Source organism: Mesoplodon densirostris, chromosome 8, assembly GCF_025265405.1.
Source record: "Mesoplodon densirostris isolate mMesDen1 chromosome 8, mMesDen1 primary haplotype, whole genome shotgun sequence".
In the NCBI taxonomy this organism is placed as follows: Eukaryota; Metazoa; Chordata; class Mammalia; order Artiodactyla; family Ziphiidae; genus Mesoplodon; species Mesoplodon densirostris.
The window spans coordinates 49,353,767-49,369,048 of record NC_082668.1 but is presented as its reverse complement, the minus strand read 5'-3'; the positions used below and the strand labels follow the sequence as shown (position 1 = coordinate 49,369,048).

The window sequence follows — 15,282 nt, the reverse complement described above, 5'->3', positions numbered from 1 at the left end:
TGAAGCAACCAATTTATACAAGATGACTATGAATTATAAAAGCTGAAATAATTTTCTAAAATAGGTGGAAGTTTTGTTTTAGCTTATATGTCAGGAATGATTTTGTGTGAATCAGAGTACTAACATAGAAGTGTGGGATTCCCGTTCAGTTTGAATTAGATATCTTCTAGTGATGGTTTTGAAAAATCCATACAAGAAATATGGATAACTTGATAACTTGACTGTAGTTCTGGCTTTGACAGTAATTAACAGGGTGAGCTTGAAATAGGTACTTACCCATCTGAGTATTAGTTTTCTTTTTTCTAAATTGCGGGAGTTGGATATGAGGATCACTAATGTCCCTAAACATTTTAGGATGCGAGTGTTACTGTAAACTCAAAATTGGTCCTATGATGGGCTAGTTAGCATCTGGTATGCTAGAGCTACTTTAGTTATAATTTGGTTAATAAAATAATATACTAAATCTGTTTTTAAAGTAAATCTTAATATTTTTTCAAGGAATTCTAGAAATCTGTTTAAGTGCAAGAAATTAAAATCAATTGGTTTTTCACAGATTGCTATAGGTAAGTAGGTGGCTGAGTATAGAATTTATTAAACAGGTACCATTACTTTTTTAAATATGCATTTTCAAGTATATTTGAATGAAAATATATTGTAATTTTCTACCTTTCTAACCCATTTTGGGCATGCGCATATACACCCAGTGCGCCCACACACACATGCAGATGTATGCTTTTTTGCTATTGTCATACATATAAAATTTGGGACAAATGCGACAATGTCAGCCTCTTAATTCCAAAAGTGAGTTCTGTTGGAATTCTGTGGAGTGAAAATTGTTAGCATTACTGTATTGTGGAAATATATATCCAATATTCTTTTGGAGAAGAAGTTGAATTTCACCCAGTTAATAGCCGAACTTTACTCTGTTGCAGTTCTGGATCCTGAATAAGAATCTGTAGGTAGAATTGTTACTCTTATCTCTTTTTTGTTTGAAGAAATTTCATATTATGCGATGCTGTGCTTGGTTGCCTATTCAATATGATAAACATTTATCAGTTACCATATAGGAAAGCGTGGTCAATACTGAAGTGCCTGTTCTTCTATAACCTTGACGTTTCATTTAACAACAGTGGTATAACATAGCTAACACTTACTGAGTGCTTATCATGTGCTAAGCACTGTTCTAAATACTTATACGTATTGACCCATTTAATCCTCGTAACAACCCACATGGGTGAGGTATGACAGTTATGGACTGAGACACAAGCAAATGAAGCCTGCCCAATACCTCACAGGAAGAAAGGGTGAGGCCAGGATTCCAGTTCAGGCATTCTGGCTCTAAAGCCTAAATGCATAACCACAACACTGCTTCTCCAAATGCTTTAATATTACTATTACTTTAATCAACTTAGATGATGCAAAAGTTAAAGGATCTAAAGGCCTCATGATCCTTAGTCTTTCCAGTGTCCTTGGTGAAGCTGAAAGCTTCATGCTGGACATCTTCTCGTGGTCAAGATGACCAGAAACTCGGGCGTCTCATCACCTTGAATACATACTAAAATCCAGTTGATACTGATCAGTAGAGTTGTTGTTATATACATTTTTGAGCAAAATTAGGTCTTAGTGACGTTGAAACATTACCTCAAGATAAGTTGCATTTATTTTCATGCAGAATATTCACAGCCTGCGCTGATCATCCCAGTGTTTAGTCTGCTTTAACTGCAGTTAAGCTAATTACAACAGCATTGTATATATATGCTCATTGTATATATGTGCTCATGAAGAAGAATAATAGCTCACCTGTGCCGCTGCTGGGCTTAGCTTGCTGGAATCATAGTGTCATCTTGTTCTGGAGTCCAGCCTGCAAATGAAAGTTGCAACTTTTAATTCTTCAGGTCCCCCAATTTTTGCATTCTCTTTGGTCCTTTCATCCCTGCTTATTTTGGCAAATTCTTTTTGAATTTATCTTTAAAATTTCTTTTTTAATCAAATGCAGCTAGTCAACACTCACTACATTCTATCTCAAAACCTCTTTGCACAAAGCTCTCGTTAGAAATATTTTCTCCCAGTTTATTCCAGCAAATATTTTGCTACCACATGGCTTGGGCCACCATTTTTATTGCCTCCTGCAACCGTTTCCTCACTGCCTGGCTTGGAAGCCAGTGTCACACATTTTAGGTTTCGTTATAGCAGCACTTCAGCATCTCGCTGCCACTTTCTGCAATACTCAGCCATCAGTAACAAATAAACCTGTTATCTCAGCAGCTAACGATAGCAAACACTTGTTTGTTGCCTTCACTTCATGACTGTTGGGCTTGGCTTGGTTCAGTTCAACATTTTTTCTCGTTCCAGAACCTAGGTTGAAGGAATAGCAAAACTTTGGGATATACTATTCACATAATAGAGGGCCTTAGCAAGAGGACAGGCCATTCAGGTGGCCTCATTTAAGATGCTCACATTTCACTGGGCAGAGCAAGTCAATTGATTAAGCCCAAAGGGGGTAGGGAAAGCAGTCTCCACCCACAGGGAAGCCTGCCATGGGAGGGGAGCAAATAAATACAACTGTGTATACACATATTTAATCTGCCTTGCCTAGGATAGGACATTGAAAATTTGACCTAAAATAATATATTTTCTCTTTATTTGTTTATTTTGAACCATTTAGGGTCAGGTATAAATGGAGATTCAAAGGACATAACTGCCTACCACACAGTGTTTCTTTCAGCCATATTAGGAGGAACAATAGTCATTGTCATTGGATTTTTTGCTGTACTTCTTTGTTATTGCAGGTGAGAACAATGTTAATGTGTATGAACACAGAAACTATCAGATTATAATATCATGTCAGTTCTGTGTATTACAATGTTAGTAGAAATCAATGGTTTGATCTTTAAAACATGTAGATTAAAATAAAAATGGATATATTCTTAGGGTAGCATTGCATATATAATAAACATGAGATGATTTTTTTAAATGAAACCTTCTAGATAAGTTTTAAACATTTGTTTGCCTTCTCTTCTACTCTAGGGATAAGTGTGGTACTCCACAGAAAAGAGAAAGAAATATCACTAAACTTGAGGTCCTCAAGAGAGACCAGACAACTTCAACAACTCACATAAATCACATCAGTTCAGTCAAAGTTGCATTAAAAACTGAGGACAAGTCACAGTTATTCAGTGCCAAAAGCTCCTCGTACAACCCTCAGAAAAAGGAACCATCAAAGGTAGAAGCAGAAGAAAGAGTTTCCATGGTGAAAACTCGGGACAGTTTAAAAATCTACAATGAAGATGTTTCATTTCTGTCAGTCAATCAAAATAATTACTCAAGAAACCCAGCTCAGTCTTTGGAGCCCAATGTAGGGTCCAAACAACCTAAACATATTAACAACAATATATCTTCATCTCTGGGTGATGCCCAAGAGGAAAAGAGGTATCTCACAGGTAGTGAAGATGTGTTTGGGCATTCTCACATTCCAGAGCAGCTTATGCATATCTACAGCCAGCCCATCGCCATCCTGCAAACATCTGACCTCTTCTCCACTCCAGAGCAGTTACATACTGCCAAGTCAGCTACTTTGCCAAGAAAGGGACAGTTAGTCTATGGCCAATTGATGGAACCAGTAAATAGAGAGAACTTTACACAGACATTGCCCAAAATGCCAATGCATTCTCATGTACAGCCTCCAGATGCCAGGGAAGAGAATATCCCGCTCGAAGGTCAACAGAGCTTGCCATCCCAAACTTCAGATTGGAGCCGGTACTCAAACAGCCTACTAGAATCTGTTTCTGTTCCTGGAACACTAAATGAAGCTGTTGTAATGACTCCCTTTTCATCAGAGCTTCAAGGAATTTCAGAACAGACCCTCCTAGAACTGTCCAAAGGAAAGCCCTCCCCCCATCCCAGAGCCTGGTTTGTGTCTCTTGATGGAAAGCCAGTCGCACAAGTGAGGCACTCCTTCATAGACCTGAAAAAGGGCAAGAGAGCCCAGAGCAACGACACGAGTCTGGACTCTGGGGTGGACATGAATGAGCACCACTCAAGCAGAAAACTGGAGAGGGAAAAAACGTTCATCAAAAGTATGCATCAGCCTAAGATCCTTTACTTAGAAGATTTAGACCTGAGCAGTAGTGAGAGTGGAACCACTGTCTGCTCTCCCGAGGACCCAGCTTTAAGGCACTTCCTAGATGGAGGGAGTGGAGCCATCATGGAGCACCCTGGGGAAGAGTCCCCAGGAAGAAAAAGCACCGTGGAAGATTTTGAAGCCAATATATCCCCCACTAAAAAAAGGGGAAGACCACCACTAGTCAAAAAAGATAGCAAGACTAATATCTGGAAGAAGCGAGAGGAACGCCCACTGCTTCCCATCAATTAACACCAAGAGTGGTTGTGTCTCTGCTGTCTCGTGCTGTTTATTCTTGCTTGTTGTTGTAAACTGCCGTATGAACTTCTGCAGAAGTTGAGACTGAGCAATCTCATGGTCCCTGGACATGTCTCAAGCAGAGTAAATAGTAAAATGGTAATTCAGTAGTGAGAGAAAGATACCAAGGAATGCTTTTTCTGGCCTATTCTTTTCATTTATTTTTGGGTGATGAATTTGAAGTATCCAAGCATTCAAAATGTAAAATAGCTTCAAGATGTTAGTTATCCAAAAATGTTGCTCAGTCAGCAATTTGAGTCCTGACTCTGAAGAATAACAGTGAAAAGCGTACTCCTAAAGTTGCTTCCAAAAATGTTGCTTCTGCTTTGATGACTACCCCTGTGAAATGTTTAGAAATGAAACTGTATTCTTCAGGCATCATATTCTTGTGAAATGTTACTATTATGTTCTCCACTGCCTATACTTGCAAATAACTTGATAAATATTCTGGATTGATGTTATTCTAGAGTTCAAAGGCCAAACCTCATTTTCTTTCTTTTTTAAACAGCATGTATATTGTTATCAAACCAAAAGTAAATTCCATACTCACATAAGATGGGCAAGAAGCTACTTGGTTGTTAGAGAGGGAAATGCCAGCTCTTTGGTTGTTTTTGGATACACTGTCACAGAATAAAAAGGTGTTAGTTTATTTAGAAATCTGAGAAATGAATGCCCTGATACTGAATTTTTATTTAAAAATTTCTTAACCCCTTCCCCATCACCAGAAGTGAAGTGAACTTAGCTGTCAAGGAAAACTTTTTACCAATCTAAAAAAAAAAAAAAAAACCCAAACATTCCTCCTCCTCCCCAATTTTTAGTTTAAGACTCACTGATAAATGTAGGCTAAAATCAGTTTTAAGATATTTCTTCTATTTAAAAAAATTTAGTCACTTAAACACTATTAAACTTGATTTTAAAAATCAATGAATTGAAAGTTTCTTATGAACACTCAAAATTAAAATATGTGGAGCTAAAGGAAGTAAATATGTCAATATTTTCTGAAATGTCAAGCAGAAAAAAAAAAAGCCATTTCCCTGAGACTCAAAAATACCTTCATGATACTAGGTGTATATCCAGATCTCTTTTTTCGGTTGACATTCATAAAAAATGTTTGGGAAAAACAGTTTCAATTTCATGGGAAAAGTAAAAGATTTTTCTTAAATCACTTAAATGCTTTAAGTTATATAAATGTAACATTTTTTCCAAGTTTGGAAATCATATATTCATATTCTTTTCATCATAGCAAAGAATTCAGTGTGAACACATTCAACATCTGTTTTTAATTATGTGTTTTCAACTCCGAATTATCATTCATATGTCCTAAAAATGAAGCTCTTTGTTAATTAAAATCAGCTCATCCCATTTTTCTTAATTTCCATAAAGACAGATGTCTGAAGCAGCTTCCCCTTTCCCCTGGGGGAAAAAAATGAAACTAAATTGCTTTATTTCTCATGCCCTACTAATTAACTTGGAAGCAACATAGAGACCCAAGGCACATAAACAAGCTGAAAGAACTAAAATTAGCCACATTAGCTTCAGTCAAATTATATAGATATACAACAAAAGACAACAGCTTTTTCCCAAGACAGTAGACTTCAGCCAGTTTTTTCCTGCAACCGTTTCTGAAGCATCTAACCTGTCAGATAACACTCCTACCTTTCTGTATTAACCCAAAGTAAGACCTAGGCAGAAGTTTGCTATATTCTACTCCAATCCATGAAAGATATAAATGTTTTGGATAATACCTAGATTTACTTTTTTTGGGGGGGGGGAGTGATAAGGTCCAAAATTAGAAGCGGCTTCTTATTGGTTTACACAGAAAGATGTAGTAAAAGCGGCATAAATGAAAATGATTTGGAAAAGGTTAAGGAGTTAGTGCTCTGCTGAAGTGCCTTTGATATAGACTTGCTTTATTAGAAGGATATGATAACATCTTTCTTAAATGTGCATTTTCTTTCTGTTAGCCAAATTAAACAGATGTGCAGTTTTTATTAATTAAAAATATAGACCTCGAGTTTCACGTTGGAACAATGAATTTTGCATGCCAGTGACATCTTTGTGTGTTTCATTTTTGAATCCAGTTTATATTGATACATTGTTTATGTTGGAATGAAGTTAGAAACTATATAGTAATATATTGCACTTCAATAATTTAAGTGTATATTTTCCCCACCCTTAAAAATGTTTAATCTCTTATCTTGGTAATGGAATACACACACTGATATAAGGGTGTACCATTCAGGTATGCCACTTACTATTCTTGTGTAAAGGAAATGAGAAGATGTATCCCCAAGGGCTTTTCTAGAAATACTTTTTTTGGTTTCAGAATAAAATCTTATTTTTTTATACACTGCACATTCTGTTCTCAATTGGGAAGTATAGGCAATTTATCTTTTCTAATGATCCAAAATGTGTAACTTCTCATTTGTGAGTAGTTCACAAATTTCCTGTTAAAAAGCTGAAGCCATCTACTTTTTCTTAACCCAAGTGATAATAAACCTGCAATATTCACAACTTTCTTAAAATTTTTAAATTGAAAACCAACAGTTTTTTGCAAATGAAAACCTTGAGAATTTTGGTCACAAATTGTTAACATCTGTGGATCCTTTATATATACTTTGGATATATCTTAAAGGCAAAATTATCCCTTAATTAGCTGATGGATTCATTTACTAAAGCACAGCTATATGTATTTTTGAATACATATTATGATCTTGAATTTATAAAATCCATTTTTATGACATTTATGCAGTTGTATAGGGATTACGCCCTTTTATAATACACAGTATACCACGAAGGTCACAAATACTGAGGAATAAAAGCACTTATTTGCTTTGGCAGTCATTTTCAGATCACTTTCTATGTGTTTGAATCCTCTGGTATCAATACATAGTATAGAGTTTTAGGGATCTGTGGGTCAAATTGTGTCCCTCAAAACTTCCCAGGAAGGTGAAGCTCAAAGTTACGTATTCATTTATAGGGAATGAAGTACTAATTTCTCCATGTACTAGAGTTGTAAAGAATTTGACTATGTTAATATCCATCTCAGACCTGGAGTTGACATTTTGCTCTCTTGTTTCCAAGTGTTTCTATCTTTTGTATTCTTTCATCAGAGGAATCTCACATTTCAGTGTACTTAGTGCCATTACTAGGATATTTACTGCTTAAAACTTAACAATCTGAAGATTTGAAAAATGTTAAACATAGTTCAGTAAAGATAATAAAATAAATCTAAAAATGTACTTGATGCATTGTTTTATTTTGGGTAAACTATGAAACATTCCTCCCTAAACTGTTGTTTATTCTAGCGGATATTCAATTTTTTTCTTTATTAAACTCCCCATAATAAAATAAACATTTGAATACCCTTTGTTTATATAATGAACTTGATTTCTCTTTGTATTTCACGTTCTCCAAGGTTCACATTTTTACTACTAAAGCTGAGTATAGACATTATTTTTCCATTCAATGAGAATACTTTTCAAGATAATCTGATAGGTATTTAGGTAGTTGCAGTTTTATATTCTAAAGGAGAAATGATACAATACACCCTCCCACAGCCCCTGCAAAAAAATTTCTTTTGACTTTAAACCAAAGACTAAATGATGACACAAAGGCTGTTTACGCTTAGAGAGTTAGATCTCCTTCAGGAGCCCTTCTGCTCAGTTAATTGAACGATGCCCAAGTTCATGCAGTCTGTATTTTGGGGCTTTAGAATATCTTTTAGAATGATTATCCTGACTTCCATGTTTTTAGACATTTTGTACAACTTACATAAATAAATACGGTACTAGAAATACCTGTGGTCAGTTCTAATGGGAATTGGGCTCTGAATCCACTCACAAACACAGTGGAGATTATGACCCTCAACACTGGTGTTGAAATAGACACTTCCGTTTGGATCCCTAAGTGCAAGCCAGGCTATGGCCACCTTTGTCAGGGCCTGGTCTCCATCCAGGAGAGTCTGGAGTCTTAATAGAAATGATGCAGCCCCTGGAAGAGTCATGCAGGACCCAAACTCACATGGTATTGGTTGTAACAGAAAAGAGATTTCATAAATCACAATCAGAAATTTAGCTTCCAAACAGATTGAAGTTGATGAACTGTTCATCACATTCTCAGGGGAAATTAATATGGGAAGATGGATATGTAGGAACTACAGGAAAAAAAGTGAATAGAGTTAGTAGGTATTTTTAAAAGTTTATCAAAAGTCTTCACTCATCAGTTCTTGATAATTGTGACAGCTAATCAGGGACCCTTCCTTTGCTGGAAAAATGTTAAAACTATATGGTAGTGTTGGTTTATCTAGACTTCATAAAATCATCTTTTGGCCTTTTTATAGGTGGATTTCTTTATCATAAGCTACAGTGAGATAGCTTAATTCCAATGGTAAGCTCCTTCTAAATAAATTGTTAATTTCTTTTACAAAATCAGCTCTATTGTCTTAGATTTGGATATGTTTTCTCCATCAAAATAAATATTTTGGGGGGCTTCCCTGGTGGTGCAGTGGTTAAGTATCTGCCTGCCAATGCAGAGGACACAGGTTCGAGCCCTGGTCTGGGAAGATCCCACATGCCGCGGAGCAACTAAGCCCATGTACCACAACTACTGAGCCTGCACTCTAGAGCCCGTGAGCCACAACTACTGAAGCCCATGTGCCTAGAGCCCGTGCTCCACTACAAGAGAAGCCACTGCAAGCCCGCGCACCGCAACAAAGAGTAGTCCCCGCTCACCGCAACTAGAGAAAGCCCACACGCAGCAATGAAGACCCAACGCAGCCAAAAATAAATAAATAAAATAAATTTATATAAATAAATAAATAAATATTTTCCCTTTGACTTGTTTTCTTATCTTTTTCCTTTATTTTGGGCCTCTAATTTGGGACTGTGCACTTCTCACCATTGACTTAGTATTTTTTTGTTATAAAAACATTTTCAGTTTGACTAGATAAAAATTGATTTCTAGGACTTCCTTTGTGGTGCAGTGGTTAAGAATCCACCTGCCAATGCAGGGGACATGAGTTCCATCCCTGGTCCGGGAAGATCCCACATGCCACGGAGCAACTAAGCCCATGCACCACAACTACTGAGCCTGTGAGCCACAACTACTGAGTCCATGTGCTGCAACTACTGAAGCCCATGTGCCTAGAGCCCATGCTCTGCAACAAGAGAAGCCACCACAATGAGAAGCCCACATCGCAACGAAGAGTAGCCCCTGCTTGCTGCAACTAGAGAAAGCCCATGTGCAGCAATGAAGACCCAATGCAGCCAAAAATAAATAAAATTTTAAAAAAAGAAAAATTGATTTCTAGACAATCACAATTTATAATGTTAAATACCAAAAGTTAACTCAATTACAAATGATGGAGAAACATTTTCATTAGATATATATGAAAAATGTTTTAAGGGAAAAATAACTATTTTTCTTGATAAGTACTTCTTCCTAAGATAGCTAAGCTTAAAGACCACATTTTAAAATTACCTGTGGTGTTTGTCAAAACACTGCAGTAAAACTTTTCTCCACTTTGTGTTTGCTATAGTAGATGAATATCTGCCTGTTTCTGTTGGGAAAGTTCACATGTTGAGAAGAAGCATATGGTATTTTTTTTAACCTTTGGTGGCAAAACTCTTCTTGGTTGAACCCTATATTTCCTGGTTTTCAAACCTACACTTGTTACAATTGTAAATAATATTCCACAGTCTGGTAGGGATACTCCAGTTTTCCAAATGATTTAGTCTTTTTTTTTCTACTTATATTCTTCAGGTTGACTAGAAGTTTCATAATTCATATGTTGACTGGTGCTAATCCCTATACACCTTATTAAAACACTAGGCTAACTGCAGACATTCTAATTCAAAACAAACCAGATCATTACATTCTCAGGAGTCTCTGGCCTTATTACACTTGAACATCTTTGTTAAGAACATTTCCTAAATACTGTATTGAAAAGTAGAATTGTAGCTATTAAGCATGTGCAGTAGATATCTCAAAATAATTTTTATTTTATATATCCCCATATTTCAGTCTGGAAAATAAAGTTTTTTTGTTTTATGTAGAAAATATTTTTCAGTCCAGAGAACCCTCAGATGGTCAACCATCTCTTCAAAGAGTCTGTTGAGAGCAGCTTTTTTGCAGAATTGATGGTAACTTCAGCCCCCCCGCCTCCATTTCATTAATGTAAGAGGAAGATGAGGAAGCAGAGAAGTGCCCTTTCTGGGGAGAGGTTGTCATTGAAGGGAGCTACCCCTCACCTCACCCCCTGTGGTGGTGAAAGGAGCACTTTACTGATACTCCTCCCAGAAGTTTCAGTGGGAGGACAAGAGGATCACCAGTGAAGTTTGGGGGTACCTACAATAAGGGGACATAGACATCTCTTTCTATGATTGGATTGCTGTCCTGTCCTAGTGCAAGTGGGGGGAAAGCACTGTGGGAGATGGCATTGTGATGCCACCAAATGAAGTGGGAATAAGAATCCTTTTTTGGATCAGGTCAAGATGGCAGAGGAGTGGGACATGGAGCTCACCTTCTCCCACAAATACATCAAAAATACATCTACAGGGGCTTCCCTGGTGGTGCAGTGGTTGAGAGTCCATCTGCTGATGCAGGGGACGTGGGTTTGTGCCCCGGTCTGGGAATATCCCACATGCCATGGAGCGGCTGGGCCCGTGAGCCATGGCCACTCAGCCTGTGCGTCCAGAGCCTGTGCTCCTCAACGGGAGAGGCCACAACAGTGAGAGGCCCACATACCACAAAAAACAAAACAAAACAAAAACAAAAACAAAAAAATCTACACGTGGAACAATTCTCACAGAACATCTACTGAATACTGGCAAAAGACCTCAGACTTCCAAAAGGGCAAGAAAATCTTCATGAAACTGGGTAGGACAAAAGAAAAAAGAAAAAAAAAAAAAAAAAAGAAAGGAATCGTGATGGGACCTGCACCCCTGGAAGGGAGCTGTGAAAGAGGAAAGGTTTCTGCACACTGAGAAGTTGCCTCACTGGTGGGGATAACAGCCAGGACAGAGGGGGAGCTTTGGAGTTTCGGAGGAGGGTGCAGCAACCAGTTTGCAGAAGGCAAAGGGGAAAGAGACTTGCAGAGACGGTCTGTGCCACTGCCTGGTACTCCCTGGCCTGAGATGCTTGCTCATCTACTGGGGTGGGTGGGGGCTGGGGGTTGAAGCTCGGGCTGTGGAGGTCAGACCAGGGGAGAGGACTGGGGTTGGCTGTGTGGAGACAGCCTGAGGGGCCTGGGGTACGGTGAACCCCAACCAAGAGAGTATGGGAAGAAGCCTGGGCCCTCCAGAGAGGCAAGGAGAGGAGGGTGTGCAAGGAGAGGGGTGGGACGACCATAAGAGCTTCTTTCCATGTGTGTGTGCACTCTCGGGCAGGAAGGCACTGCCTACACAAGCTCCAGGGGTGAGTGCAAGACACCGCTGCCATCTCAGACTCCAGAGGTGGGTGCAGACTGCTGCCACTGCCAAGGGTCCTGTGAGTAGGTGTCACTTGCTGCCCCCACCTTCCCGGGGGCAGGCACAGGCCACTCACCTGCACAGTCCCTATCAAGGGAATAATGGCCAGCACATGCTAAGGAAAGAGACAGCCAGCATCCAAACCAAAAACAGCCCTCATGCGAAAAAAATATTAAACCCACACAAGTTAGGCAGGGATGCTCCCATATATAAATAGCCCATAAGACTACAGTAGATAATTGTTTCTCCTAAGCTCACAGAGTAAAAGAAATATAAGCAAAATGAAGAAGCAGAGGAAGCACTCCCAGATGAAAGACCAAGAAAATTCCCCTGAAGGAACAAACAGTGAAACAGATCTCTTCAATCTAATAGACACCGATTTCAAAAAGGAGGTAATGAAAATACTGAAGAAATTAAGAAAGGCTATCAACACAAATGTAAAAAGGAACTAGAAACTAAAAGGAGGAGCCAAGAAAAATTAGAAAATTCATTTGCTGAGATGAAAGCTGAGCTAAAGGCAATGAATAGCAGAATGAATAATGCAGAAGAAATAAGTGATCCATAAGATAGAATAATGGAAATTACCCAATCAAAACAGCAGATAGAAAGCCAAATGAAAAAAATGAAAGCCATATAAGAGACCTATGGGATAACATAAAGTATGCCAATCTATGCATAACAGGGATTTCAGAAGGAGGAGAAAGAGAAAAGGGGATTTAAAGTGTATTTGAAGAAATTTTGGCTGAAAACTACCCAAACCTAAAGAAGGAAACAGATATCCAGATACAGGAAGCACAGAGAGTCCCAATCATGATGAATCCAAACAGACCTACACCTAGACATATAATAAAAATGGCGAAAGTTAAGGATAGATGACTCTAAAGGCAGCAAGGGAAAAACAAAGAGTTAATTACAAGGGAACCCCCATAAAGTTATCAGCTGATTTATCTACAGAAACACTGCAGGCCAGAAGGGAATGGCAAAATATATTCAAAGTCTTGAAAGGGAAAAATTTTCAACTTAGAATACTCTACCCAGCAAGATTATCATTTAGAATATAATAGGAGGAGAAATAAAGAATTTCTCAGGTAAGCAAAAACTAAAAAACATACAACAATACTAAACCTATCTTAATAGGTTTAGTGTTGAAATATTGAAATGTCTTCTCTAAATAGAAAAGAAGCAAGAAGATATAGGAAGGAGGAAATCACAGTTGGAAAGTAAATCATTTGAATAAGCCTGTATACAGATCAGAAAAACAAAACAAAACAAAATCATTTGTGAAAGTGATGATAAACACAAGGAACAGCAAAAGAAGTAATATAAGGAGGGGAAAATGACATCAAAATCAAAGTGTGGGGAAGGAGAGTATGAAAATATAGATTCTTTTTTTTAGAATGTGTTTGAGCCTATATGACTATCAGTCTAAAGCAAGGAGATATAGGAAGGGATTAACATACTTGAAAAACAGGGCAACCACAAATCAAAAACATGCAATAGATTCACGAAAACCAAAAATAAGAGAACACAAGCATAAAATAAAAGGAAATCATCAAACCACAAAAAAAACAAATAAACATAGAATCAACTGGAAAACAAGGTTTGAAATACCAATAAATACATATGTATCAATAATTACCTTAAATGTCAATGGACTGAATGCTTCAATCAAAAGACATAGAGTGGGGAACTCCCTGACAGTCCAGTGGTTAGGACTCTGCACTTCCACTGCAGTGGGCATGGGTTGACTCCCTGATCAGGGAACTAAGATCCCACAAGCCACGTGGCACAGCCAAAAAAAAAAAACAAAACAAAAGACAGACTGGCTGACAATAAAAAAAGAGGCTGCAACATCGTCCTCAATGGTGAAAAACTGAAAGCATTTCCACTAAGATCAGGAACAAGACAAGGTTGCCCACTCTCACCACTCTTATTCAACATAGTTTTGGAAGTTTTAGCCACAGCAATCAGAGAAGAAAAAGAAATAAAAGGAATCCAAATTGGAAAGGAAGAAATAAAGCTGTCACTGTTTGCAGATGACATGATACTATACATAGAAAATCCTAAAGATGCTACCAGAAAACTACTAGAGCTAAACAATGAATTTGGTAAAGTAGCAGGATACAAAATTAATGCACAGAAATCTCTGGCATTTTTATACACTAATGATGAAAAATCTGAAAGTGAAATTAAGAAAACACTCCCATTTACCACTGCAAGAAAAAGAATAAAATATCTGGCAATAAACCTGCCTAAGGAGACAAAAGACCTGTATGCAGAAAATTATAAGACACTGATGAAAGAAATTAAAGATGATAGAAATAGATGGAGAGATATACCATGTTCTTGGATTGGAAGAATCAACATTGCAAAAAAGACTCTACTACTCAAAGCAATCCAGAGATTCAATGCAATCCCTATCAAACTACCACTGGCATTTTTCACAGAACTAGAATAAAAATTTCACAATTTGTATGGAAACACAAAAGACCCCAAACAGCCAAAGCAATCTTGAGAACGAAAAACGGAGCTGGAGGAATCAGGCTCCCTGACTTCAGACTATACTACAAAGCTACAGTAATCAAGACAGCATGGTACTTGCACAAAAACAGAAATATAGATCAATGGAACAGGATAAAAATCCTATAGATAAACCCACACACATATGGTCAGCTTATCTTTGATAAAGGAGCCAAGAATATACAGTGGAGAAAAGACAGCCTTTTCAATAAGTGGTGCTGGGAAAACTGGACAGGTACATAGAAAAGTATGAAATTAGATCACTCCCTAACACCATACACAAAAATAAGCTCAAAATGGATTAAAGACCTAAATGTAAAGCCAGAAACTATCAAACTCTTAGAGGAAAACATATGCAGAACACTCTATGACATAAATCACAGCAAGATCCTTTTTGACCCACCTCCTAGAGAAATGGAAATAAAACCAAAAATAAACAAATTAGACCTCATGAAATGTAAAAGCTTTTGTACAGGAAAGGAAACCATAAACAAAACCAAAAGACAACCCTCAGAATGGGAGAAAATATTTGAAAATGAAGCAACTGACAAAGGATTAATCTCCAAAATTTACAAGCAGCTCATGCAGCTCAATAACAAAAAACCAAAAAACCCAATCCAAAAATGGGCAGAAGGCCTAAATAGACATTTCTCCATAGAAGATATACAGATTGCCAACAAACACATGAAAGAATGCTCAACATCATTAATCATTAGAGAAATGCAAATCAAAACTACAATGAGATATCATCTCACACCGGTCAGAATGGCCATCATCAAAAAATCCACAAACAATAAATGCTAGAGAGGTGTGGAGAAAAGGGAACACTCTTGCACTGTTGTTGGGAATGTAAATTGATACAGCCACTATGGAGAA

General features: G+C 37.6%; 1 protein-coding gene across 1 annotated transcript in view; it reads left to right on the top strand.

The window, feature by feature from the left end:
* Window positions 1-5,228, top strand: part of FAM171B (family with sequence similarity 171 member B) — a 67,136-nt gene extending 61,908 nt beyond the window's left edge. Inside the window, exons 7-8 of the mRNA XM_060106748.1 lie at window positions 2,666-2,789; window positions 3,028-5,228. Of these exons, the coding sequence (XP_059962731.1) occupies window positions 2,666-2,789; window positions 3,028-4,372 (1,469 nt within the window). The 3' untranslated portion in view covers window positions 4,373-5,228. The remainder of the gene's footprint in view (window positions 1-2,665; window positions 2,790-3,027) is intronic.
* Window positions 5,229-15,282: the final 10,054 nt, after the last annotated feature.